Source organism: Plectropomus leopardus, chromosome 9, assembly GCF_026936395.1.
Source record: "Plectropomus leopardus strain MGB_pleo_1.0 chromosome 9, ASM2693639v1, whole genome shotgun sequence".
Lineage (NCBI taxonomy): Eukaryota > Metazoa > Chordata > Actinopteri > Perciformes > Serranidae > Plectropomus > Plectropomus leopardus.
In genome coordinates this window covers 12,123,974-12,150,479 of record NC_142184.1, presented here as the reverse complement: position 1 = coordinate 12,150,479, position 26,506 = coordinate 12,123,974, and the positions used below count along the sequence as shown (strand labels likewise).

At 39.3% G+C, this 26,506-nt stretch overlaps 1 protein-coding gene and 1 non-coding gene across 9 annotated transcripts; both read right to left on the bottom strand.

Moving 5' to 3' along the window:
• Positions 1-64: 64 nt before the first annotated feature.
• LOC121946533 (MYND-type zinc finger-containing chromatin reader ZMYND8-like) lies at positions 65-25,781 on the bottom strand. 8 transcript variants are annotated; one of them, XM_088081984.1, is made up of 23 exons: positions 25,632-25,781; positions 22,681-22,916; positions 22,352-22,587; positions 21,899-22,113; positions 16,398-16,468; positions 15,731-15,885; positions 12,008-12,229; positions 11,413-11,526; positions 10,869-10,961; positions 9,738-9,825; positions 9,602-9,657; positions 9,427-9,504; positions 9,215-9,330; positions 8,607-9,082; positions 7,558-7,686; positions 6,987-7,142; positions 6,088-6,600; positions 3,415-3,885; positions 3,165-3,310; positions 2,963-3,043; positions 2,805-2,883; positions 2,408-2,647; positions 65-1,246 (listed from the first exon to the last, which is right to left on the bottom strand). In XM_088081984.1, the coding sequence occupies exons 4-23, from the start codon at positions 21,946-21,948 to the stop codon at positions 1,068-1,070; spliced, it is 3,513 nt and encodes a 1,170-aa protein (XP_087938110.1). In that variant the 5' UTR covers positions 21,949-22,113; positions 22,352-22,587; positions 22,681-22,916; positions 25,632-25,781; the 3' UTR covers positions 65-1,067. The 8 variants fall into 8 exon arrangements, with proteins under 8 accessions (XP_087938110.1, XP_087938114.1, XP_087938112.1 ...); XM_088081988.1 differs by having other exon boundaries at positions 3,415-3,774; XM_088081986.1 differs by having other exon boundaries at positions 12,008-12,151.
• On the bottom strand, positions 25,036-25,108 carry trnak-cuu (transfer RNA lysine (anticodon CUU)). The gene has a single exon. It is a non-coding gene; the product is annotated as a tRNA-Lys (tRNA).
• Positions 25,782-26,506: the final 725 nt, after the last annotated feature.

Here is a 26,506-nt window from a genome sequence, read left to right as displayed (position 1 = left end):
AGTGATCACTTTGTTTCTGGTCATTTCCACAGAAAGAGGACTAAATCAATCAAGGTGGGCTGTGTTAAGTTGATCAGAGCATTTTTATTTTTTCTTCACGAGTCCATTTATGTATGTACAATATGTAAACACGAACGAGACACGAGCTCAAAACAGACATGCTCACAGGAAATAATATCCAGCCAAAATGCAGTTTCTATTTATGTCTACCCAGTTCTCCACCAGTTAAACAGAGGCTTCGCTCAGAGCTGACATTCATATTTTTTATTTTCAAATAACTTTTTTTTAGACACATAGAAATGTGATTTCATTAAACATACTATAAAAACATATGACACTATAAATATTGTTCAGGTATTTTCTTACAAAAACTTTGTACAGTTTACATTTTTTAGTTCTTTTTTAATAAATCACAGATATTTTTTTTTTATGTAGGTCTATACAATGTGGAACTACAATACAAAATTGGTATGAGCCAAAAATGCCCCTGCTGACATGAGGAGGACATAGTTGAAAACATAATTTTTAAACTTGCAAAATATCTCAGATAACATGAAGCGGACATGATTTCAAACATAAAAATGAAACTTGCATAACCCAAAATACCTCTGATGGCACTGTGATAAATGAATATCAACTGTCGATGGGTGTTTTTGTCTCATAATATGGAGAGCAATCAACAAAATAAAACAGCCACCAAGTACTTAAGAGCAGCATTGAAAAGTGTTGTAAATATTTTGTGGGTTGATACAATCTTGCCGAGACATGAAACAAAGTGGTGACAGAGCTATGACAAAACTACAGAATGAAAACATACAACCTCACATTTTATTTCTCAAGACAGACTACTTTCACATGGTGAATCCACCTGAACACAGACTTGTGTGGGAACTGCGAAGGAGAGATGAACCAAAATTTGAAAAAAAAAAAAGTCCATCAAGCAGATGAACACATGGGAATGGAGAAACCAAAATGATTTGTCACAGAGGTGCAGGTCTTCAATCACCAAGTTTGACGACACATGTTTGACGCGACAAACCCCGCAGAGAGTATCTGTAGTGTAGCAGTTAGGTCACAGTGACGCCAGCACTGTCCTTGCTCTTGTCCATGTATGTGGGAGAGTTGCTTTTGTCTGATATGGATCCTGCTCCTGAGGGCAGCGTCTGTGTGGCAGGAGAGTGGCCCGACGATTTCACTGAAGGGTCGGAGTTGGATTCTGCTTCTGGCTCCTGCTGCGAAGCTGTGGCTGGAAGGAAAATTAAAATGTAAAATTAAAACATGGACACAGTATACCTGCGTGTTAGAGCAAGATGCATCTACAATACACAATAATGAGGTAAGCTGCCTGTATTTATTACTACAAAGTGACACTATACTTTAGCAGTTGGTTTGATACATTAGCCCTTTTAAACCTGAGCAAATTGACTTGATTGCTTTCAAAACATGGGAAGAGGGCAATGAGCAACTAAAGAAGAAATTATTATTTCTTGGAGACTCCTCTAAATGTGGATGCACCTATTGCCTTGATTTGTAATTACTGTTTGTAGAAATGTAAATAATTATTTTTTTCTATGTCCAAAAAACAAGCTATATATGATTCAAATGCCTTTTAAAATGCAGTAGTGAGGACCCTTTTGTTAGTTTCAAATCAATAAATGACAAAAAAAAAGAAAAGAATGAGTTTCACATCAGTATTAACTGTGAGTCTATAAACAATGTCCTTTTAAAAGATCTGCTCAGTCCACTATTTTACAAAAGTAGCAAGGAAATAAGAATGATGTCTTTTGTGTAATACAAAAGAATCAGCCAGTCATTTTTATATAAATCTGGTCAATGTCAGGAGAGGCATCCACCCTGATGGCAGAAAACATAATACATACTCTTCTGAAGTACAAAGCAGTCTGTTCTGTAGTCTGTAGCTTCTAATTAATGCAACTTTACTGCCACGTGTCCTCCATGTCAAATATTTTAGTTTTGGATCACAGTACTTGAGGTGTAAATACAGGGTGCTTTCGACAACAACAAGAAACAGTAGCACAAAACACTGACACCAGGAAGCATTTACATTGAGAACACACAGCCAGATTTTTTTAAAGTGCCTCTTAGGTTGCCTTCTATCCTGCCTATAAAATAACTTACAATAAGCAGTCAAGAAATAAAAAAAAATATGGCAAAAAATGTTTGTTTTTTGAGTATCTTTAGTAAACTACATTTAACCCAAATGCTTTGAAAACCTACTAATCAGTGGCTTTTGGTATTTATACTTTCCAAATCATCTTTAAATTTTAGGTGACCGTTGTGTGACAGCTTTGTGCATGACAGCACTAAACACAATCGATGACGGATGTTGCACAAATGTAATTCATATATTGGACACACTTGTGCGCCGTGTGTGTGTTAATGTTACCTGACTGTGTGCAGGACTTCATGTGCTCTGGCCAGTGGGCTTGCTGGCAGGGGTAATCACAGTAACTGGTATTCCAGCAGCAGTAGAAGATGGCCTCCTTCCTGCAGTTAGCACACCACTGTTTCTTTTTGGTCTCGTCCACCGCCTGCTGCTTTTCCAACTCCATCTGCTTTTTCACCTCAGCCACCAACCGTTCTCTTTCCTGCTCCAGACTCTGCCTCATCTCTGCCATCGTTAGCTCTGCATTCAAGTGAGACAAGATAAAAACAACTTGAATCGTGTGTCATGTGTGAAAAAGACACCTGTGGTGTTATAGTGTTCATGGAAAGACTGGTTCAGTAATAACTCAAAGCTCAGAGTTGTGATGGTGACACATTCCTGGAAGCAGGAAACTTACCGAGATTGTGCTTCATCTCTGACAACTCTTGTTGGTGCAGCCACTGGAGCTTCTCGATCTCTATCCTTAACCGTCGAATCTGTGGCAAAAACACACAGAGATTAAAACTTGCCAAGTATTATTATGACCTATTAAATGAGCATCATGCCAAGAATTACCTCTGCAATTGTGTTTCCTGATGTGCTTTTGGAAAGATCATTGTAGATTTCAGTCATTGTCCCTTTTATTGTGTCCATGATCTGCAGAGTTTTGGCAAAAAAATGTCATATTAGAGCTCAGTTTTCACTATACTTTCATCCTGAAAAATGAAGTAAACACAGAAGTAATTCCAAAAATATGACGTAAAACGGGCCTAATTACTTTGTTTGTGTACTTGGCTATATCTGCAGCCACGTCTGCTGAGCCTGTTGGGATCTGCAGGTCTCCAGACATGTAAGAAGAGGAACTGCCAGATGTGACCTGGGCAGATGTCGATGAGGATGCACTCTGAGGCACGTCTTTTTGCACTGCAGGGGATAAAGTTGGGAAAAAGGGAAATCATGCATATTTGAATACACATTTGATCTTTCAATGTTAAGTTTAAGATGAATGTTCATGCTGTTTTTTATACCCTTGGCTGCTTGTCTGGTCTGATATCGGGTGCTGGAGGAGGAGTTGTGCTGTTGTGACTGCTGTGGGCTGCGTGTCTGCCCCTGACTCTGGGCCGGGCTCGGCACTGCTGACTGCTCTCCGTGCTGCTGCTGCCTCTGCACCTTCTGCATGTGCCATTTCTGAGAGGACGTTTGGAATTTGGTCGGATTCCAAACCACCGCCTGCTGCACGGCCTGAGCTGTCTCTTTAGGCAGTAGAGGGCGCTGTTTCTTCACAGCTGCGGGTGCTGGGGATGTTGCGGAGACCGAGGTGGAAGCGGGAGAGGGGGCACTGGTGGATCCGCTGGTGGCTGTGGTTGCACTGGGCTGACCAGAAGCTGCTGTGGAAACAAGGTTGAGGGCTGCTGTGATGGAGGGTTGTAAAGAGTCTTTTAGGTTAGAGGCGGCTTCCCGTGATGGTGCAGCTGCTGCAGCAGAGGAGGGAAGTTTACCTGAGCAGAAAGAAAATAATATCGCTCCATAAGTGGGGGGCATTCTGAATATCTAAACTGGGCACTTTAAAGGAATATTTCACTCACAAAATGGCCATTTGTGAATCAACTATTCATGCTGTGTTACCTGGAATTTGTAATTTTTTTTGCATGCCTCCAAAAAAAGTGTGAACATATTGATTTATCAATTGACAGCAATCAAAACATCAGTTTACAGACTCTCACACAACTTGTGCAGTATAATCCAAGTCTCATTTATCCAGTCATATGTGCAGTACTTTCCAAACACATGCATTTCTGCAACAAAACCCCCCCCAAAAAAACCTTAGTAATGGAGTCTGGCTTTCAAGAGATAAGTTTTACTTTCAGTTAAGTTTTAAACCTTTTGAAACTGGAGTGATATCACTTCTCTTGTGCTGCTTTCAGACACCTTTCACAAGTATTTAAACCTGCAAAATCCCTGAGAAAACTAATGCAATTTCTTTCAAAAATGGGGGAAAAAAGGCAAAAGCAACTTGTTGCACAAACTGTAGTAGAATTAGAAAATATTTTTTTAAAAGCTAGGGAAAAAAGTAACAAAAGTAAAAAACTTTATTTCTAATGTTACAGAATTATATAATGTTTGAGCACATTTTCCAAGTCATTTCTTTGTTTATTTGTTTGTTTTTCAAATTTCTTTTAAAAAATAAATAAAACAAAATAAAATAATTATTGTCAATTCTTTAAAAAATAAAAAAATTCTGGTAATTTTCTTGCCTTTTTTATCTTTCCTCAAGAGACTGGAATCTTTTTAATGACGTGTTTAATTTGTGGAGTTCCCCTTTTTACTAAATTTCCAACATTTGTTTACAAGTCTTGGAAAGTACAACTGCATATGTGAAAACTGAACTGAATTGTGGGTAATGTAGGCACCATGTTTTAACAAAGAAAATGCACAAAATTAAAATAAAAAAACATTCTAATAGGGTTCTCTGCACCGAACCTGTGCAAAAAAAAATGCTGAAATGGATAGACTGCAAATCTTCAACAATAGCTGGGTGCATGAGGTTACTTTTGACATAATACTTATGAAATGTTTGACAAACAGGTCTAAATGTATGATTAAGGTATTGTATACAATAATAGCGCTGTTTTTAGAGTATATTGGTTCTAGACTAGCAACTATTATGTTGAAGGGTCTGGTGGATGACGGATAGGAAACCACACAATGTACTAATGCATAACTGATCTGCTATGGGGCTGCAGGATGTGGGTCATTCCCCCTCCCACCACCAACACTCTATATTATTTTATTTTATTACTTTTTTGGTTTTTAATGTGTGACATGGCTTTCCCCTTATTGCTACTGTTTGATTTGTTGGATTATCTTTGTATTTGTCTTTTCTGATGCTGTACTGCATGTAGAGAAATGCAAAACTATGACACAGTCTTTGACACGGTCTTTACCCCCGTGTTTCTAGTGTGTTACATAGCCTTCCCTTTTGATACGGTATGGTCTATTGGTCTTTTATGTACTTGTCTCTGTATCAGAAAGTTTAATGGGTCCAGTAAATAGTGACCAGAAAAAAACTGTCCACTGCAAGTCCAACAATATATGGAGGAGTGTGTTGCAACATCCATGGAGTACTCTTTCAAGGGATGGATGTTTTAAGGTCGTCTGAGGACTTTAAAATTAGTAAGGGATAGCTGTGAACTTTAGGAGACTGAGGGGAATTATCGCAGTATACTATATTTTGAAAAATGTGTCTAAAAATAATACAGCATTTATCGCATTGCAAAGTTTTGTATTTGTGGCAATATATTTTTCTAATAACTTTTGTATCAAATTAAGAGTAATTTTAAAAAAAAAATTTTTTTTAGGAAAGAGTGATGATTTTTAAGTACGTATATGGCGATGAATCACATTCGCATCACTGTTCATGTATATCTTTGTAAATAAGGAAACTTGAAAGCAGCCTCAGACTTCACCCTGGAGACGAGATAGCTGAGGGCATTCGGTGAATAAACAAAATGGTGTAGCGGTGAAGAGTTGTTTGAAGTGTTTGAAGTGTTTTCATTTTTTATGAACTTGCACTGAAGTGTGTGTGTATGTGTGTGTTCCAACATTATAAGAATATTATTTCCTCCAAACTGTCCTTCTAACTGACACACAAGTCATTACAGGAGAGAATTACAGGAGAAAATGGATATCAAAGGCCTCACCTTCCAGCTTAGCAACATTAGGCTCTTTGAGAGTTTTGGCAGCTGAAGCCCCCGCCTCCCTCCTCGCCCTCTTTGAGTCACGGCCTCCATGTTCGTCTCCCAGGTCGATCACCAGCTCTCTCTCAGAATCAGAGTCTTGTTCAGCGGCCGATGTGGCGGTAGCTGCTCTGCCCTCCTCTGAAGTTTTGGGTTTGTCAGTGAGGGGTTGAGACTGGGGCGTTCTGGGCTTGTCCTGGAGGTCCCTATCTGGTCCATTGGTGCCCTGCTTGTCTTTGAGCAGGGGTTCAGGGGTGGCTTTATCCGCCGCCCCTGTAACTCCCTCCTTATTCTCTCTCTCCGCGCTTGCTTTGGGCCTTTTTCTGTCTGCTTTGTCCTTGTCGTCCTGGGCGGAGCTCTTTGGCTTGTGTTCCTCGTCGCTGAGATACTCGCTGTCACTTGTGTCCGATTTGTCAGAGTCCTCAGAGTCGCTGTGATCCACACCTTTATACACATCTTCAGAGATTTCATTGATCCCTGTATGGAGAGACATACGCTCTTGATTAAAATGTTTTAAAAGAGTTAAAATGCTTTCTGTTATACAGAGAGGAGTAAAGAAATACAGAAATAAATAGTTTTTTCTTTTGTAGTAAGCAGCAGTCACACTTCGTCTAACATCACATTTCAGCTTTTTTGGATAAATTCTTCATTCTTTAAATCACATCATGAAATACTATTAGACAAAAAATATGTAATTACAAAAACTGTCATGACACTCATAATTTACTATATCAAACAAAAACATGTAATTTTGCTAATGGACTACAGAAAGACTGGAAAATTCTTGAAATTACTGATTTTTAAATATTTTTTTATTTCTTACAAGAATAAAGTTCTGTGCCAAAAGTTTATTGGGTATGTACCTAGCTGTGCCTTGCAGCTCTCGATAGTCTTGTCCAGGCTGCTGATGGGTCTCTTTGGGGTGGGGAGTGAAGCTGACGCTGCCTGTTGCTGCTGCTGTTGCTGCTGTTGCACAGTCTCGCTCAGCTCCTTTAGATCCATCTCAGCCTTCACCCGATCTAGAAGAAACAGAGGACTGTTTCAGTGCAATGTTTAGTACTAACTAACACATTAATAATGATGATGAGTGGAGATCATTATTTGTTTTTTTGTTTTAACTTTTAACTTTTTTTTCCTCTAATTTTTACAAGGTTTAAAAGTGTACATCAACATGTAACTGTCAGTAACATTACATACAGCCATACTGTTTTAGTGTGACAGTAAAGGATGTAGAAAATTAAATTAAAGTCTAAACCTGCTACTTTTGCTACAATAAAATTTAAAAAATATCTTTTAACAGCTGACTCCAATGTTGGAAAGAAAGCATTGGTTGCCACCTAATCGCCAACATTTTTTTGCATGCCCTCTTCTCCTTCTCGGTTATAAATCTTTATAAAAACATCATTACATCATATCTGTGCTGTTGGTACTGACCCAGGTTGAGATTAAGGATGCCACCTGTTACTACTGTCCTCTCCAGCTTTGGCACCAGTCCAGGGTTAAGGGGCTTTGGGCTGCCTGCCACGTTGCCTGCAGGACCCATCTTCCCTGAGACAGGAGATGCTGTAATCACAACAAAATTTTAATAAATCCAAGTTTAGTGTTTTAAGTTTAGGTATCCCTTTATATCTTGAGATAGAATGGTTTTTAAATTGGCATCACTTCACTCATGGCTCACAGCCTGAGTATTGTGGACTTTAAAGGATATTTCAACAGAAATGTGGTCATTGGTATATCAGTTTCTCACCACACGTTACCAAGGAGAAAACTTTGTTTTTCCTGCATGTCTGCATGGTGACAATCCAAAAAAGACAAACATTCTTGAGTAACTGAAATAAGGTGCTCATACTGAGCATATGACTGGATACATGAGACCTTGATTATACTGCAAGAGATGTATGAGAGTTTGTAAATAGATGTTTGATATAGTTTTGCTGTTTTAAACACAGTCTCTGTTTACTGTTTACACAGTCTCACTTCTCTGTGGAGGCATGCGAGAAAAACTAAAGTCTTCTCCACAGATTCAACAAAACGCAGGGTAAGTTATTGATATACAAATGGTCATTTTGCACATGAAACATTATTTTTAACTTGCAATAACTGATTTGTTTAGCGTCTTTGGAACAGCAGAACATTGACATGACATTGAAACTGTTTAAATGAATATATAGAACTTGTTAGCAAATAGTTGTGTATTTACACATCCAACAGTTATGGAGCAACCTTATCATTCATTTGGTGTTGTGCTTTGTCCACCTGATGAATGTTGGTCTAACATTTGCTCTTCTTTTAGCTCTGGTTTGGTCTCTACCAGCTCCTGAAGTGGCCGTACAGCTTAACAATAAGCTGTGGACACCAGCAGATTCAGCTGAATTCTCTTTAGGATTATCTCTACGAGCTGCCCCTTTCACACTGACAGATCTTCACTTAATACATTGCTATTACAAAACATCAATTATCGCCCTTTTTTATCATTTATTTACCAGTACAGTCCATTGATTCCTCTCCAGTGCTGTAGTGAAAGGTAGGATTCCTGCTGGCCTTATCCATATCCTGCTCCCCATCGGACCCCGTGTGAACTGATGAGTTCGTGCTCATTGGAGACCGAGGCATGTCTGTCATCGAGACCCTCCGACTCATGCCGCTGGGCGTGGAACTCTTGCTGAGGACCATCTTAGGAGACGCCGTTAAATCGAAGTTGAAGCGAAGTTTATCCGGTTTCTCTGTTTTCACTGTCCCAGCACTGGGGTTGGAGGGGTCCAGTAGCATCTGTAGCTGGTTGTTGGGTGTGTAGGGGGTGCGAAAGGGTGCATAGTTGAAGACCCCAAATTTCTTGCGAATATTTTCCACATAGACTTCCATCTCTTGCATGGCACTGTTGAAAATGCTCTTTGTCTTTTTCACAGAGAAGGGGATCTCTTTGGACATGAGGTAGCAGTTGTTGATGGGGACCCATGCCCTACATAAAAGAACAATAAAACATTCACCAAAGTAGAATAACCAGGAGTCTAATCTTGGCTTAGTTTTAGTTCAAAAACCCAAACACATAGAGCCATTTTCTCTCTCGTCAATGCTCAAAAGTTCTTCTCACCTGTCATGTTGCCCAAAGAAACGTGCGTCTACCTGCCCGTCCTTTTCCCGAAGTGCTTTAGCCGGCCAGAAAGGAAAGCCCTTTAGCTTAGCCCAGACAAGAGGGTGGGGTTGACTCTATGAGAAACAAAAGGAAATAAGTCAATGCCTTACTGATCTGAAAACTAAACCAAAATTGCTAAATAGGATATTTAAGATTCTGTAAGGACCTACACATGGCTCACAAAACCAGTTGTCCCTTTTTTGGCATGAAGACAGGTAGCACTCTGGACACACCTCAATCTCATTCATCTACAAATACAGATATTAAATGACAAAGATATAATTGATATATAAATTGATTACCTCTACAGAATATTTGCTAATATTAAGTTAAAAGTGTCTTTACCTCATGTTCACAAATCTTGACGATGACTTTTGCTGTTGCTGTTAGTTTGTGATTACCTGAAATAAAGTCATTATCTTCCTTTAGATTTTATATTAGCAGAGTAGGGGGATTACTGGTGTATGTGAAAGTGGCCTACCTCCATTATAGATGATGCAGTTGTGTAAGATCCATTTCATGTCAGCAAGAAAGGCTTCAGTGCAGCCGTACATTTTCTTTTTGATATTCTGTGAAACCAAGAAAACAACAAAATCAAAACAGATACATTAAAGAAAACTGTTAAATATCTGTATGTTTTACTTGTGTACTATAGTGTACACTATACCTGTATGTTTTTCTCCTTCTGTGGTATCTTGTGACACATTTTAAATGTCACTCATGTGTTTAGTTGTTTTATATGTCAAATGCTACTTTACTGTTTTGGTGAACCAAAGACATTTTTTTAACTATGGTAGACAATTTAGTCTTATTCTTTTATATATGATAATATTCCCCTTTAAATAATCTACAGCCTCAGTTTGTTTTTATATGCAATTCCCATGCTTAATGTGTCCTCAGAGTTGCAAATCTGACACTCATACCCCCTTTCCACCAATATAGAACCAGTTCTGCTCCAGTTCCCTCACCTAACTTTGAATCGCTCAGAGAATTTCGGCCCAAAATAAATTGGTTCAGAATCCAACATGCTGATTTTCAGGTGGAACCAAAAATAGCATTTTTTTCTTGACCTGAAATCTGAACTGTGACGACATCGGAGAGTGTGTCATATTCTAAAGGTTGGAAAAGGAGGATGGAGAAGGAAACAATGGAGAAGTTAAGTAAGAAAAAGTCAGATAAAAAGAGTGTGCAATGGTCTCTATGATAGCTTGTCCATGCTTGTTTTGGGTAAAAACAATTATCTGTAACAGTAAAACAAAAACTTACAGATAATCAATGCAATCCAGTTTGCTAATACTGTATATTTTTGTTGTGCATTGTGTAACAGTCTCAGTTGATGACACATCCATGATTAAAATGGTTCGGTACAAAACTGGTGGAGACATGAACGGGTTCACTCAAGAACAGTTTCCAAAAATCCAGAACAGAACTAATCTGGTGGAAAAGGGGTATTAGAGGACCGATTACTGACACTTTATTGGGGTTAATTTCCCCCTCCTGCTCATTCCAAAATGTTTGTAAAATTGTAAAATGTTAAGACTTATTTTGTATTTCCATTTGTGCATTGTTTTTTAAACATTTTTACGAATAAATCAGAGAAAGTAAATGTTACCTTCTCTAAAGTACACAGGTCCATGGGGTGAAAAATGTACTCTGCATAATCCGGGTGCTGTTCCAGAGACACGGGCTTTTGAAAAGGCTCAGTCTGCTCAATTTTGACAAATGTGTGGGGAAAAAAAGAGAAACAGATGCATTAGCCAACATTTGGATGTCTCGTGTCTGGGAAATTTCCTGAACTTTTGTCAAATAATGTTATTTATATAGCTTGGTATCACAGATCACAAATTTACCCTTGGGGGCTTTATATAAAACACTTTCTTTAAACATAGAAAGATTATGAGGCTCTGATTAACCCAACATTTAATGGGGTGCCCGGTGGCTCAGTTGGTAGAGCAGGCGCCCCATGCACAGAGGCTATGTCCTTGCCGCAGTGGCTGCAGACTCGAGCCCAGCCGCAGCTTTTTGCTGCATGTCATCCCCCCTCTCTCTCCCTCTTTCAGGCTATGTCTCTCCTATCTAATAAAGGAAACAAAGGCCCCCAAAAATATCTTTAAAAAAACAAACAACAACATTCAATGGATCTTCACAAGTCTTACCCCAGGCTGTTTAATCTTTTGGAGTGCGAATTTGAGTAAGTAGGAGAGTTGGTCTATTGTCAGCATTGTCATTGCCTTGCTCTGGGTTTCAATGCATTCGGCAACTGTAATTTTCTGCAAGAACAATAAAAAGGTTAATAATTTAAGACATTAATGAACATACAATGAAAACAACAAATCACATCAAGCAAATGAACACTAATGCGTATTAAAACTTAGATTAAAATTTTTAAGTTGATATTATGTTTAGCATGTACATAAAATAAAAATTGCGCCAATTAAAAAGTATGTAGTAAACTTTTCTAAATGTTAATAACAAGATAAAAACAGCTTCTGTATCCTTTAACATCTCTCAAACTTGCAGTGTGAGCAATTAGCTTGCTGGTGTGTCACACTATGTGTCATGGGGGGCCAACAGGTCTGAAGGCTTTTGGAGAAATTCCAGGGGATTTCACCAAATTAATCCTTTCTCTTTGGCTAAAGCTGCTCATGGCACATAGTCCAACACCCCTCTGACAACTACGCAAGCAAGATTGTGCCTTTCCACACAACCACTTGTGTACAGCCACACACATACACGTCTTGAGCGAGATACCTCACACTCTGGACAGAACCAGTCGCCCTCGGGCTCGGCTGGTAGTTTGAGGCACTTGGCGTGGTACACCCTGGGGCAGAGCTCACAGCAGAGCACCTGGCCCTCGCGGTGGCACAGCCAGCAGTAGAAGTCATTCCTGCCGTCCTGCGGTACAACATCAACAGGGTCTGTGGTGAGTGCTGGCTGCTTCATATAGTAAAAGGGACCATGTCTTAGCTCTGACTGAAATGCAGGCAAGAGAAACAGGGGGGCAGGTTTCAAAAAACACGCAGGAACACAAAAAGGTGCAGTGCAACAGAAACAGCAATAAGGTGGGGTAAGCAGGGTAAGCAGCATAGAGGGATATAAAATCCATAAACCCAACAAAACACTGAGGCAAATAAGTAAACTGAACACTGGTCACATGGCTGAATCAACTGTGAGTCTAAGACTAAACCAACAGGTTTTAGGGTGTGACAAATACTGTTATTTAAAGTCACAATCAGACAGCTCATCCTTTCACCTGAGAGTAAACACAATGAATGCTATGTTTCTCTGGTGAGTACCTGACTGGTATTTAGCCGACTGACACATTAACATATTAACAGAAACTGATGCACCTGCTTTCACAGCTCAAGATTATAATTCACAGTCCAAATCAGTGTTAGGTATTAATTCATTGCAATACCTTTTCCAAGGCAATTGCAGCTTATTAGCCAATTAAAGCATATATAACAACAGTCAAAATATTGCAAAAAGTGCTAGAATTATCTTTAAATGTCATCCAAGTTCAACAGAGGACTAAAGGGCAAAAGGTAGTAAATCAGCACCACATTAAGTTGATGAGCACAAACTGTAAACAGATGCATCAGATTCACATATATCATCAAAATGAATGACACTTCAGCAAAACGACAGAACAAATATGATCAAAGGTTAGGCCTGTCACAATAACCACTTTTGTTGGCAATATTATTGTCATTTTGAGACCATTTTATGCCACTGAAATAAATAATAAAAATAACAATAATACTACAATGCCATATGGATACAAGTACACCCTTCAAAAGAGCAAATTACTTTTAATTCTTATGGATCTTCAACATTGGAATTGGATTATGACAAAAAAATGCAATTTCATTCAAGAAAGGCTATATGAAATTATAGTACCAGTTCAGTTGAAGACTTAATACAGAATTTGGCCAACAACAACAAAACAAAGTGATGCCTCTTGCAACTAATCGACGAGCCTGGCAAAGCTCCAGGAACACCTTAGTTACCTTCATAATTCAGCTGCTGTGCTGTAGTTGCCTCCCGGGGTTGGATGGCCTGGGAGTCGGGCTTTGCTCAGAGATTTACAGAAGGGATGATGTCGTTTTTGGAGCGTAAAACAACCAACGACAGACTTTCTGGCTCATTGCAAGAGGCTGGCAAGCTAATGATTATCAGGACTGTGTGTCTATCAAACAAAAAGTGCTGCTGCAAGCTACTGGAAAGCAACGCTGTGTCATCTTTGAAGTGTTGTTTGATTTTTCTTTGGATTTGCAAATGGGCAGAGGGGAGGGAAAAAAGGAAGAATCATTGTGCCCGTGTCTTATGATGATCAGGAAAATCTTATTGTTTATTCTGGATTTATGTTGGCTAAAACGTTGGTGACATTCTTATGTAAACAAACAAAAAAGGAAAACAGCGAGCGAAAATCGAGGTCAACTAAATGTTCGAGGTCATGTCCATATATGATAATGTAGTTATTGTGACAGGTCTACTGGCAGTGATTAATTAAAAAACAGAACGTCTAAAAAATAAATTAACTGTGGGCTAAACATGCTCCAAGCCTACACAAGATCACAACAAGACACAGCAGGTAACATCTATACATGTTCGTCCATCTTTAAGGTGACAATATACAGTCCAAAATCAAAACTGGCGTGCTCTCATAAGCAATGTGGTGTGTTCTGACCAAGAAACCCCTCAAATTTCTCTCAGTCTTGTTCATCCAGTCACCACCTGGTATTTCAGGTAGTCTAAGGTTAGACAAAAACACTAAAATAACCACTATTGCCCCAACACAACTGCTTGCTGGATGGCTCTGTGAACAATTTCTATTACTTTCTGAAAATGAAATATCTGACATTCACACCCACTTCATGGCATGATCTTCCAGGTGTGCGGAGATGAGAAAAGAATAATGGTTTAAACTCAAGTTCTCCTTTATCATTCTTTACACAACTTTTTGTGGCACTTTACCAGTATAAAACAACATAAATGCCTTCTAGGAGAGACTGTCTGAAAATGAACAGTTATCCCTGTATAAAACGTTGATCATGTCTCCTTCCTCTCTGTGACAACAGACTTATCATTCCCTGTTTAATGCAGCCATTCAGAAAAGCTATACGCATTTTATTTCCTATCAGGACAGAAAACAAGGCAGCCAAACTATTTCTTTTCGAGCATAACCCGTCCCCCTGCATTTTGGTAATAAATGTAATGCAATGTTTATTGCCCTTTCAATTTGATTAATTGCTTTGGGTGGAAGACAAATCAGTCCAAACTCATGTTGTCTTTGTATCTAATTATTATTTTTTTCTGATTTGCCAGGTGGCCCACCAACCAGTTTTCTAATTAACAATAAAAATAAATTCACATTGGAAACTTTTTGTACTTTGAATGTAAATAAGGTGCCTTTGAGTTAAAAAAAAACAAAAAAACCCCCAGAAAAATAAGAGCCAGGGGAGGAAGACAAACCCCCCGACAGAGGTCTGGGCAAAGCCGTAAATGTTCTCAAATCCTATAACCCCTTTCCAGTGTAATTAGTGGGTGACGTGGGTTTTCTAAATACAGGAAATACAACTAAAACAGGCTATAGACTTATTTCCTCTTCTTAGTAGACTACAGTCGTGTAAACAGCTCTGAACCAGATGAGCTCTCTGTTTTTTTTTTTGCTGGTGTGTCAAGTTCAATGTCACGGCCAGCTGGAAAACATGTTAGTACTCAGTAGAAAGCAGCATGGAGGCCAGTGAAAATGTTACAATGGTTTCTTCTTTTTATATCGTACATCTTTTATGGTATTTGTGGTGGTGGCTCATTGCTTCTTGCCAATAGAGGGGTAAAATTAGCATGTTTGACCAGTGTTGGCCAGGTGTAAAGCAACACTACAAGTTTTGAGGTGCCGCTGCGTAACTGAGGGAGGTTTGTCACTTTTCCACTGCTTTAAAATACATCTGGTGAAGAGTAGGAGTTTGTCACATAGTTTGAAACCAGATTTACTCAAGGAAGGTGTTTTAGATGGCAAGTTCAGTATGAAGAGACCTGGATCTTTGCTTATTTTTCATGAGAAAATCAATCAATGCCTTGAATCAAAAATCAACTCCTGTGCAATAATACTCCAGAATTTCAAGATCTTAGGGCATTCTCAAAAATTGTGAATCCGTGTCCCAATATTTCTTTTACATTTGGCACAAAGTGGAGAGATCAGTTTGTTTATTTTAAGAATAAAGGTGTTATTATTTTGGATCTCTGGAATATTTTATATCGAGTTTCTCTCATATTGTTACACAAAAAAAGCTTTTGGCAGAGGCTATTGATAAAAATCATTAATGTTTGTTTATTAACTGGCCCCTGGCCTCTGGTCATTTTGCTTAAGTGGCCCCTGGACATCACCTGTTGAGTATCCCTGAAGTACACCATTCTCCACCAGCCTTTGAGAGCATGCCAATCTTGAAATGGGTATACTGGAGCACTTACCTGGTCTTTGTTGTTGCAGTTGACGGCTCCAGGCTTCTTCTTTTTCTTGAGAGGGCTGGGAGAGGTGTCCGAGGGAGAGTGTCCATTGGAGGAATGGGTGGGGCTGGACACCTTTCTTTTCACAGGTCGTTCCGCTGACCCTGGTGGATCAGGGACTGGAAGCAGACAGACAATCAAGCTGTCACATGATGGAAAACAATCTTGTATTGTTCACTGCACTGGAGATTAAGAAAATGAAAACGCGGGTGCTATGACAATAATTTAGCTATTCCTTCAATAAATTAAAAGGATGGACAAAATCATTAGTGCAACTGAGACATTCAAATGTCAGATGTAGAATTTTGTCATTATGATAGTCTAGTACTGACAGCAATCTAAAAAGGCAATTATTGAAGATGCCTCTTACACATATCATATTACCACTTTATAGGAACAAATAACTCGAGGGCTGCCTCTGAACTAACAAGACCCTGTGTTATTATAGTTGACACTAATGCTAAACAGGCAGGCAGCCAGGCATTATGGATAATCTTTGCAGTCCTGAGAGACCAACAAAATGCATCACACTGCTCCCCAAACTTACAGTAAATAACCTCTACATTCTTTGATACTAAGGCACCTAAGATGTTAAACTCCTAATGTGAGGTGCTCGGCCTCAAAGACTTACCTTTGGATCGTGCAGATGCATCCATCCCCTCTACCACATCAGACTCTGTCTTTATCTCTTCCTCAGCCAGACTGCAGAGCACCGAGCAAGAGCACACAGAAACACAGAAAGAGAGGCAAAGTCAGAAAGGGTGTTCAGAAACCACATCAGCATAACAGTAAACAAGTGGAACACCACCTAAGGCACCCCGGTCCCAGAGGATCTGTCAACTGGGACTCTGCAGGTTTCCATTGTTATTGTTGTCATTTGATTTCAGCACGTCTCTGACACCACAAGTTCAAATCCTTTCCATATCATCAGTGACAAACGAGTCTGAATATGTTCTTTATGTTCCAAGAGGAAGAATGGTAACAATCACCATGGCAACGCTGCTCTCCGCTCAGCACAAGTTGATATTCACAACAACACATAGGGCCATTTTAGTGCCCTGCACCTCCATCCATCAGGAGACACTGCAGCTATAGATTGTAGTCCGATAAGATCCTGGTCATTGTTGTGCTTTCTTTAAAACAAATGCTGAATAGACCTATAGTAAGAGGATAACCAGTGGGGGTTGGTCAAAAAAGGGTCAGTGTCTCATGATGATTAACAGCATACATTTCTGCAACCTCTTAAGTCACATCTGTAACAACAGGATGACCCCGAAGGATTTGGGCCCTTTCTTAGAGACCAATAGCAAGAAATCCATCTAACAAGCTTTAAACAAGGTCTATCTAAATATTTTTGGCCTTAATCTTGACAGCATCTATATCTAAAGCAGACGTCTCGGCCAAATTCATGTTTATATCACTGTCCATCACCCAATCTGTATATTTGGCACCACAATATATGAGCATTTTGCATGTTTTTAAAAACAGGCTTTTCTACAGCTGTGTTTAAAAAGCTGATCTTGCTCTCCTCTCATTTCCGATGAGAGAAAAAAAAAGGTTATGAATAAAGGGGATCTGGCGATAAATGGATGTCTTTGAGTATTTGGCTCCTCCTTTGAGAGCACAACAGAGGGCCTCGTTCCAAGGATGTAGCCTTTATTCACGAGACCCGAGAATAAAACCCTGCCGAGGACCCCTGACAGGTCACACACTTGACCAGTTCATAGCTCTGGCTGCAGCTCTGGTTTCCAGCTAGGATGATGGGTTTACAGGCTAAGACTCAAAGGTCAACCACATTTATGGGATAAGCTTCTTCTGAAAGTAAAGGAATGCTCTTCAGGTCCCCTCCTCTGCCCTTAAAGAGACAGTCCACACAAAGTTGATCAAATGTCCATTCTCTGATAGGCTAAGAGGTTTAAAACACATATCCTAAAGCAGTGATACTCTACCTACAGCCCACGGGCCAAATCTTGCCCTGGAAAGGGTGCTGGGTGGCCCCCCCAAACATTTTTCTAATTCACAATGAAAATAAAGTGATTTACACTGGGATTTTTCTTTTTGTAATTCTAGTATACATAAGGTACCAGAGTGCATAAAACATCAGCAAAATATAGCTTGTTTATCAAAAAAGTGTTAGCAGAGAGCCCCCTGCAACCCCAACAGAGGTCCTAGTTAAGCCTCTACTGTCGACAATCCTAGAAATTTCCTCAAATCCAAGAAACTTCCTAAAATCCAAGAAATGTCCTGAAATTCTGGAAAAGTCCTTAAATGTTGCGAAAACGTTCTGTGTCAAAAGCACAATAAAGACTGTTTGTCAGTGATACTTCGCTTACGGCCCATGGGCCAAATATGAGCCAAATCCTAGAAACGCCCTAAAACATCCTACAATCCGAGAATTGTCCTTAAATCCAAGAAAAGTCCTAAAATCCTACAAATATGTATGAGGCTGCTGTGACTGGCCCCTGGCCTCTTGTCATTTTGCAAAAGTGGCAAGATGAGTATTGTCCTCAAGGGTTTAGGAAATCAGATACGACAAAGAGATAAGATGTGATCACATCAGCTATTAAACCCGTACACAAGTCAACTTTGATGATTGCTTTACAATCCAGATTTAACAATAATTTAATATCTTTTTTCTATCAGACAAAATACCAGATACTGTGACCAAGCCAACACTTCCCAATCATCAAGACTATTCTTAATATTCCTCTTTCAGTCGGACTGGAAATCACACACACCTCAAACTGAAATTCAGCAGAACACATTGCGTCATTACTTAAACTGTCTGAAAAATGCCAATCATGGGTTGAGCAGAGTTTCTTAAAATTATGGCATATGGGTAACTTGTTTCAGCCTGCCAACAAGTCACACACACACACACACGCACACACACAGACACACATATACCCCAACCCCTCCGGGGCCTTCCTGTTCCGGACTGCGTGAACAAACGAGGCCCACATGAAAATAAGACAACGTTAGCCAAGCCGTTCTGCTACGTGTACCACAGCCCTGAAAAGAGAGAACATTCGCCATCACCAGGCAGAGCTGCTGCTGAACAAAGTGCCACAACCCTGTATTATATACACACTTGATGGCAAGACACTGCTGCAACTACCAGGAAGACGGGATGACCAACAGTGAAAAAGTATGCTGATCCAAAGGACATTCTCATGATCCATCACACAAGGAGAGTTAAGCAAATAAATCCTCAGCAGATTCTGGGATATATTCCAGGGAGACGCAGGTTCAAGAAAACACTGACAGCATTCCCCTCTGCAAGCAGTACCTGATGGACAAAAAGGAAACAACACTGACTCAATGCCTTTTAGATTCCACTCCTGTGAGAGACGAGCAGGGCTCTCTCGTCACAGAAAATGGAGGCCACAGCTTGCTCCCCTCCCCCCTCTCCCCCATCCCCCACTCCGAGGCTCAGACTCAGGCACTGGCACATCCATGCAGGAGGACCAGAGAGATCTGTGGAGATTACAGTCCAAACATTAAAAAAAAAAAAAACAACGGCTGTGTCAAGACAAACCTCCACGGCCGATCGCAGAGATAGAGGAGAAAACAACGGCCAGGGAGATGCGAGAAAACCCAGTAAAATGAGAAGCATTCATCTCTTCTTTTTTTTATGTCTTCGATCCTGGCTTCCCTCCTTCCCTGAACACTGCTGTCATAGAATAATTAGATTTCATTTTGAAGAGAGACCATCACTGTGAAGCCACACAGAGGTCCTGGCAGAGCTTTTGTCTTTACTTAAAAGAATGTGCTGTTTCTACACGTAAGTCAGACAAAAATCTGAATAAACGGCCTCTTCATATGGCCATCCAGGAAAGCCATTCGATGCAAACATCATTATGTACTCAGTGCACTGGAGCTGCTGTTGAAAACACTTGGGATTAAAATACTACAAAACATCCTACTCACCCTGCTACAAAAAACCCAAGAGAGATTATTAGGTTTTGTAAAACAACATTCAGCTTTCACAATACCAACAACAGCATGCAGACAAATGAATAAATGCACAGAATTAGCTTTTTTTTCTGAAATCAACAAAACATAATAATTAAAAACACAAAATGTCCCAGTTTACATAAAGATATTAAGATGCCTGTCTTAGCATGACTCCTTTCACAATGTTAAAATGTCTCAAAACCAAACACTTAAAGTATGCACAGAATATACTGTATTAAAGAAAGGTTTGACCTGGATTTTATATAAGGCTGTAAAGGGTGAATCAAAGATGGCTGTGGAATTTTCCAGAAGGCCCTTGCTCTCCCTGCTGCTCTCCCTCTGATTGTCAATCTTTAACCTCAACTGCAGCTGCAATTGGCTGGAGGGCCAACAGGGTGGAACATTATTGGTCGGCTCTGCTATGCCACACGGATCACACAGTGTGTGCAGGCTCCCCTCTTCCTCTTAAAAAGCATTTTTTGCTGCAATGCAGAGATTTCCCCTCTGCATAAGACGGTTTATATTCCTTCAGTTTAGCATGCCCTTCTTGATTTTGACGGTATATACCAGAAGGGATTTGATAAAGGCCTTTGGGGAGATTTAATGTATGGTTGTCATGCATAACTCAGTGCTATTCAACCTCTGCCGTCCTGTTTAGCAGCTACGTTGCCTCAGAAGGAGGCCCACGCGATTTGTCCCAACACCACGACGTTGCACATTGCTGACATTTCTGAGTGTCAATGTAGCATTTATATTACAGGCTCGGTCGAGCACGGTGGGGTAACTCATTCAGTAGTTAGAGCTCTGGTTTTGGTTTTACACAGAGAGGGCATTAGCCTATGAGGAAACGGTGATTGTAATGTTGCTATTTTTTGGCTGTCTTGTAGATGAAACACGCCGAAATATTCTTTCCTTCCCCCACGCAGCTGAGGCTGCTAAAACGGAGAGACATTATGTAACACAATGTACAGTCAGCGCTGTGCAAAATATATAATGGCATCAAACAGTAAAGACTTCCCTCATACTCTGTGTCTTTGTGTAGACTTGACAGATAAACTTCTTTTTATCTGTAGCTTATGTATCATTATATTTCAGTTTTATGTTTAAAACAAAGAAAAAGTACAATAGGGGAAACAGAGCAAATATTGCAATATATACAGACAACATGTACAAACATGCACACCATATAGAGACCTGTTAAGGTCTCGTATTGTTTCTCTGTCCCTGCGGTCTAATCCGTGAAAAAGGGACTGGAGTGTTGCTAAAAGAGCTCTCTAAACACAAAATGGCCACTGTCTGCTGAGGATCAGAGTGGAGGAAGCAGTTTCACAATAGTGCTGCAGAGAGGACGAAGCCCCAGGCTGTGAACTTTGGGCCTGTGGCTTTGAATAAAGGTAAACTGTGTCCAAACATCTTATTTCTTAAGATTTACATAAAAGAATTGGGAGATAACCCTTTAAAAAAAGGTTTGTTTCATGTGGGCTCGTCCTGTCATCTATATGGAGTGTAGAAACTCCATACCCAGTACAGTTTTTTCTAAAGTGTGCCGAGTCATTCAGTTTCTGAATTTCTTTTTTTTTATATGTACAGTACTGTGCAAAAGTCTTAGGGCACATTGAACTTTATTTTAGCAAGGTTACAATGATCATATATATTCATTTCTTAGTTGTATCTTTCCTAAAACAAAACAAGAACACAGTAAATATGCATTCAGTATCAAAAATGCAAACATTTCAGAATAAAACATCTTCCACGGGCTAAAGTTGCAAGTGCTTAGTGTGACCTTCCTTTCCACTCACATTATGGCACTACAGCTCCATGTTTCACACTAAATATTGATTTCAGCCTGAAGAAGCTATTTTGTTGTGACTTTTTTGTTGTCACTATTCACTGCACATCTTCTCTATCTTTTGTATCTTAATAAAGCAACTGAGGAAATAAATACATATATATTATATCGTCATTACAACTTTGCTAAAACGACAAGACTATGATCTATGGTGGCCCAAGACTTCTGCACGGTGGTACACATGTACAACATAGAGACTGAAACCCAGTTTTAAGTTATGCCCTGCACTCCTTGTCCTCCTTACAAGCACATCTGTTGCCCCCCACGTCTATTTCCCGGCCTGGCATGACACATACAAGAAAACAGCACAGAGGCAATCCACTTACAAAGGGTACATAACACCCCCCTTCCTCCTCCTCCACTGCCCATCCCCCATTCTTTCTCTGCCAGGCTACAACACAAAACTGCCACAGCAGAAAGGAGATGTGGGTGCCATTTTTAAATCTAACTCTCTTTTGCATTATAAAAAAGGAAAAGGATTTGCCATGGTCCACTCTGCCTCCTGTATGGCAGCCTGGTTGTCTGGGGCACCCATGTGACCCTGAGACACAGAGAGAGAGCAAGGGTGAGAGTCGTTACCCAACCCCCCACCCTCAGCACTGTGGAGCAGAGAGGCCTGGCGAGGCCTCCAATCCACCCCAGCTCCTCCTCCTCCTCCCTGCACACTAAACTGATTTTTAAGGTGTGCACATTCATCATGAGAAACCAACAGTCACCGCAACGACAAGAAGGAAGCCATGTTGTTATCAGAGAGTTGAGATAAAAAAGACAGAGCTTACCTCTGTGGATGCATGGCTGCCTGACACACTGTTATGTCAACACTTATAAAACATGGAGGACACTCTCAGCCCTCAGCCGGGGAAGGCTCCGCTCTTCAGGCAAGGCGATCAGGCCCCAGTGTTGTTAGCCAGATCCTGACTGGTCGCTTTCCTCACAGGCAGGATACAAGGCCGCGTCTGATTGGCCGAAATGTTTCCTGAGTAATTATCTTTGTTCAGTGCAGGCAGGGGCAGCACTGTGAGTGTCAGAGACAGGGGAAGAAAAATAAGCAGAGTGCTAGGCCTAAAACCACAGAAAAACATGATTAATAGGAGTATTTTTGACATACAAACCCCACGTGACAATGGTTTGAAGTTTCCAAGTGTAGAATCTGGCGGTAGTTGTCTTATTTGAAGGCTTTAAAAGTAGAAATGGCAGCACTGTGAGGAGCAGGACACCATGGCTTCTCTGTACTAGCCTCCATTTTTTTATGTGGAGAGGGCCTTTGTTTAAACTCCTCCCTCCCTCTCGGCTGTTTCCAGAGAAAAAGAGACTGTAGCTTTTCACCTATTTTGGCAATTCAGTCTGAAAAAGAGAGAAAAAACATAAGCAGATAAAATGAGAGATTAAATAGAAAAACACTTTTGTGGTGTGCTGTAAAGAAAGGGGTAAAGGACAGAGTTTCGGGGAAGTCATTGTCCTCCTATTGCACACATTGCTACTGTTACTGGGGCTGAGCATTACACCGTGATATAAAATTAGATATCGCCTTAGAACAAGGCAACACTTACAATATTACAATATCCAAAATCTGATTTTAAAGGGTTAATTACAGTACAGTAATGTTCTGTCTGTTCTGCTGTTCTTTTATTACCTTTATCCTCTTAGTTGTTACATCCACATTAATGGTGATTATTTATCAAAATCATTGTAAATATTTTGTGAAGGCACCAATAGCCTTCCCTGAAGAATTTGGTCAAAAATATTATATTTGATTTTCTCCATACTGCCTAGCCCTATTTGTTACTGTAGTATCCTATATGCAGATAGTGTCAACCAAGCAAGTATATATACTAGCCCATATGAGGCAAAATTTAGTAAATATAACAAAAAAAACCAAAAGTTTAATATATGTCTCCCCATCTCCTCTCCCATGTGCAGGAATACTGAAATTGAAATTTGAGAAACACTGGAGAAGCTTTGTATACGGTGTGCATAGGGGTTTGTTTGCTCTTCTGCATCTGTGCTCTCACAGTCATCATTAATAATGAAACACAGCTGCATAAAGCTACAGTTTTGTTGCCCTCTTGACATTCAGGGGTAGTGAAATAATCAGTGATAAAATACAAATTTTGTATATGAAAAAAAAGTGATGAAATCTTGGGAAAATAACCCCGCCATAAATTTTGGTAACTTGTAATGTTCCTTTCTGCTGAGCCTGAATTAGTTGTCTACTCAACTCTTTGGTAAATTGTAAGGGTGAAATTCAATGGACTCTGTCTTTTAATTCTTTGAAACTTGAGCAAATTCACTTAATTTCAAAAACAGGGTGATGAAACACAAAAGGAGAAATTACACCAAAATTAGCAAGGAAGTAGTAAATTGTGAAAAAAAATTACTTGAAAATCTTGAAAAAGACAAAAACTAACTGTAACAGAATTTTAAATACAAAATTATTATAATTAGTTTTATGGACATGTTTCCCAACCCTGAAATAATTTTTGTAATCTATTTATGTCTTGTCATGTTTCTCACTGCCTTGTTAATTTTCAAAAGAAATCAAACTACTTTGCACAGGGTCCATAGGTTTAAATACTTGCAAAGCGTGTCTGAACACAGCACTAGAAAATTGATGTCAATTCAGGTTTCAAAGCATTTAATGTTTTGTCTATCAGTGCTTATATTGTTATTATTTTTCTTAAGGGCCCATCAAGATTACATTACTCAAGGGGTTATCCCTAATAGATAAAGAATAAAGAAGAAGAAGAATAAACACATTATTTTTAATTATATTAAGTTTAATTCACAGATTCATTCATACTAGACAGGTTGATCAGCTTCACCTTCCTTTTTACAAAACAAAACATGGTCAGTATTTCCTCAGATATTATGGTGTACGGATATGAAATGATTAAGTACACTTAATTAAATAATTAAAAATAATTAAAGGAAATTATCATTACATTTAATACATGATGTACATGATTTTCAGACACACACACACACACATATATATATATATTTTTTTCCTTTACACTTTTGTACTTCTTGGTTTTTATTGGATTAATGTTGACATGCTGGTTAGTTTTTCTGCTTTTTGTTGTCATTCATATTTTGTTGTATTTATTGTATCATGTTAACTTAGGGGGGTTGGTTTGTTTGTTTGTTTGTGTTTTTTTTTTTGCTTTTTTAAAATTTTTTGTAGTTTTTAAGTTGAGGGGGGTCCGTTTGTACATGCCTCTGGCTCCTCTCCTCTCCATTTTTTGTGTCTTTTATTCAACTGGATATTATGCCGTTTATAATTATATAAATAAACTAAAACCAACTAAAACTTAACTAAACTACACTACACAAACCTAGCCTAACCTACTAGTAAAACACCCTTATTTTGTATCCACATTCACTGTGCCCTTGCAGAGAAAGTATGGTAGAGAGATTAGTGTATTTTTTATATCTGATTTTACCGAGCAGACCAAAAATTATCCGCCCAACGTGGGGCTCGAACCCACGACCCTGAGATTAAGAGTCTCATGCTCTACCGACTGAGCTAGCCGGGCTGTGAAATCACATGTCAAACCGACAAATTTACTGATGCAATCCACTGGTTTATTATCTTTGGTATCACACACGAGAGGTTATGTCATGCTGTAGACCTGGTGGTATGAGCAGGGGAGGGTTAACTCAGGTCCTGTTATCACGGTTCTGTCTCATGCTGACCTCTAGTGGCAGAGAGCGGAAAATGTTTGATTTAACTTGTGTCTTTGAACTAACACTGCAAATTCTAAGAAATACGAAATTGTCATCACGTTAAACTGCCCCTCCAAAAAGCCACAAAATACCGCTAGCTACTGAAACCACAATACAGTAAAACGACTGGCTTTTGGTAACGTATTTTAGAAAAGCTTACGACAGGTAGATAGATAACACTGCCCTACAGCCCCAAAGAAAACGTAGCCAAATGAATTCTCTTTTAGAAGACGGCAAACGCTGTTAACGTTGTTATATATGAAATAAGTCGTGTAACATCAATAATGGGATCGTGTATCTTGAATGCCGTGTAGTTAAACGTTAATTAGTTACCTGAATGTTGGCTTCCACCGTAATTTGTCCATTAATCACCGTTTAATTAAAGGAAACACGTTAAAGCCACCGTCGTGTGAGTTCATACCTGAAATTTTTCCTTTTGAAAGGGAGCACTGTCAAACACACAAACACAACTTCCGGTCTTCTTTTTCAAAATAAAATTTTAAGCGACAGGCAAAATGAAATTTAAAAAAAAGCCTACCCACGAAAAACAATTAGTTTCTTATATATTTTTCTGCACTGAGGTCGAGTTGTTTAGTTATGAACATGGAAATGGGGTATAATTTGTCAATAATTCTGTCTGATATCGGGCAAAGTAAAATTCTGACCCTTTACTTAAATAGCTTGAGGGTTGGGAGTTTGATTCCCAGCTCCTCCTGTACTGCATTTGAAAATGTTACTTCGAGTATAAAAATGTTCATCATCAGCAAAATGCACCTAACATAAGGAAAAAGTGCTTGTTATGCAAGCTTTTATCTATTTCATTGTACTCAAACAGACGATGTTATTATCTGTATTTGTACAACATCAACAGACCAGTGATGAATACACATTTTTATAACAGCCATTATAGTCATTATAATTATTATTATTATCATTATTATTATTACATTGTCAAAATATATGGCTATAACTATAAATGTTTATTTTGGCTGTTCTAAATATTTAGTGATTAAATGTGAAGTAGGTAATTCTATCAGGTACAAATATATATCAGAATAGACTACAACCTGAATAAATTTAGGTATATGTGGAGTAGGTCATTCTGGCACAAATAGGCAACAACCTGTATAAATGTAGTTAAATAAGGAGTATGTCACTCTACGGGGAAAATGTGAGGACACCGGGAGAGGGCGGTGAAAAACGGGAGT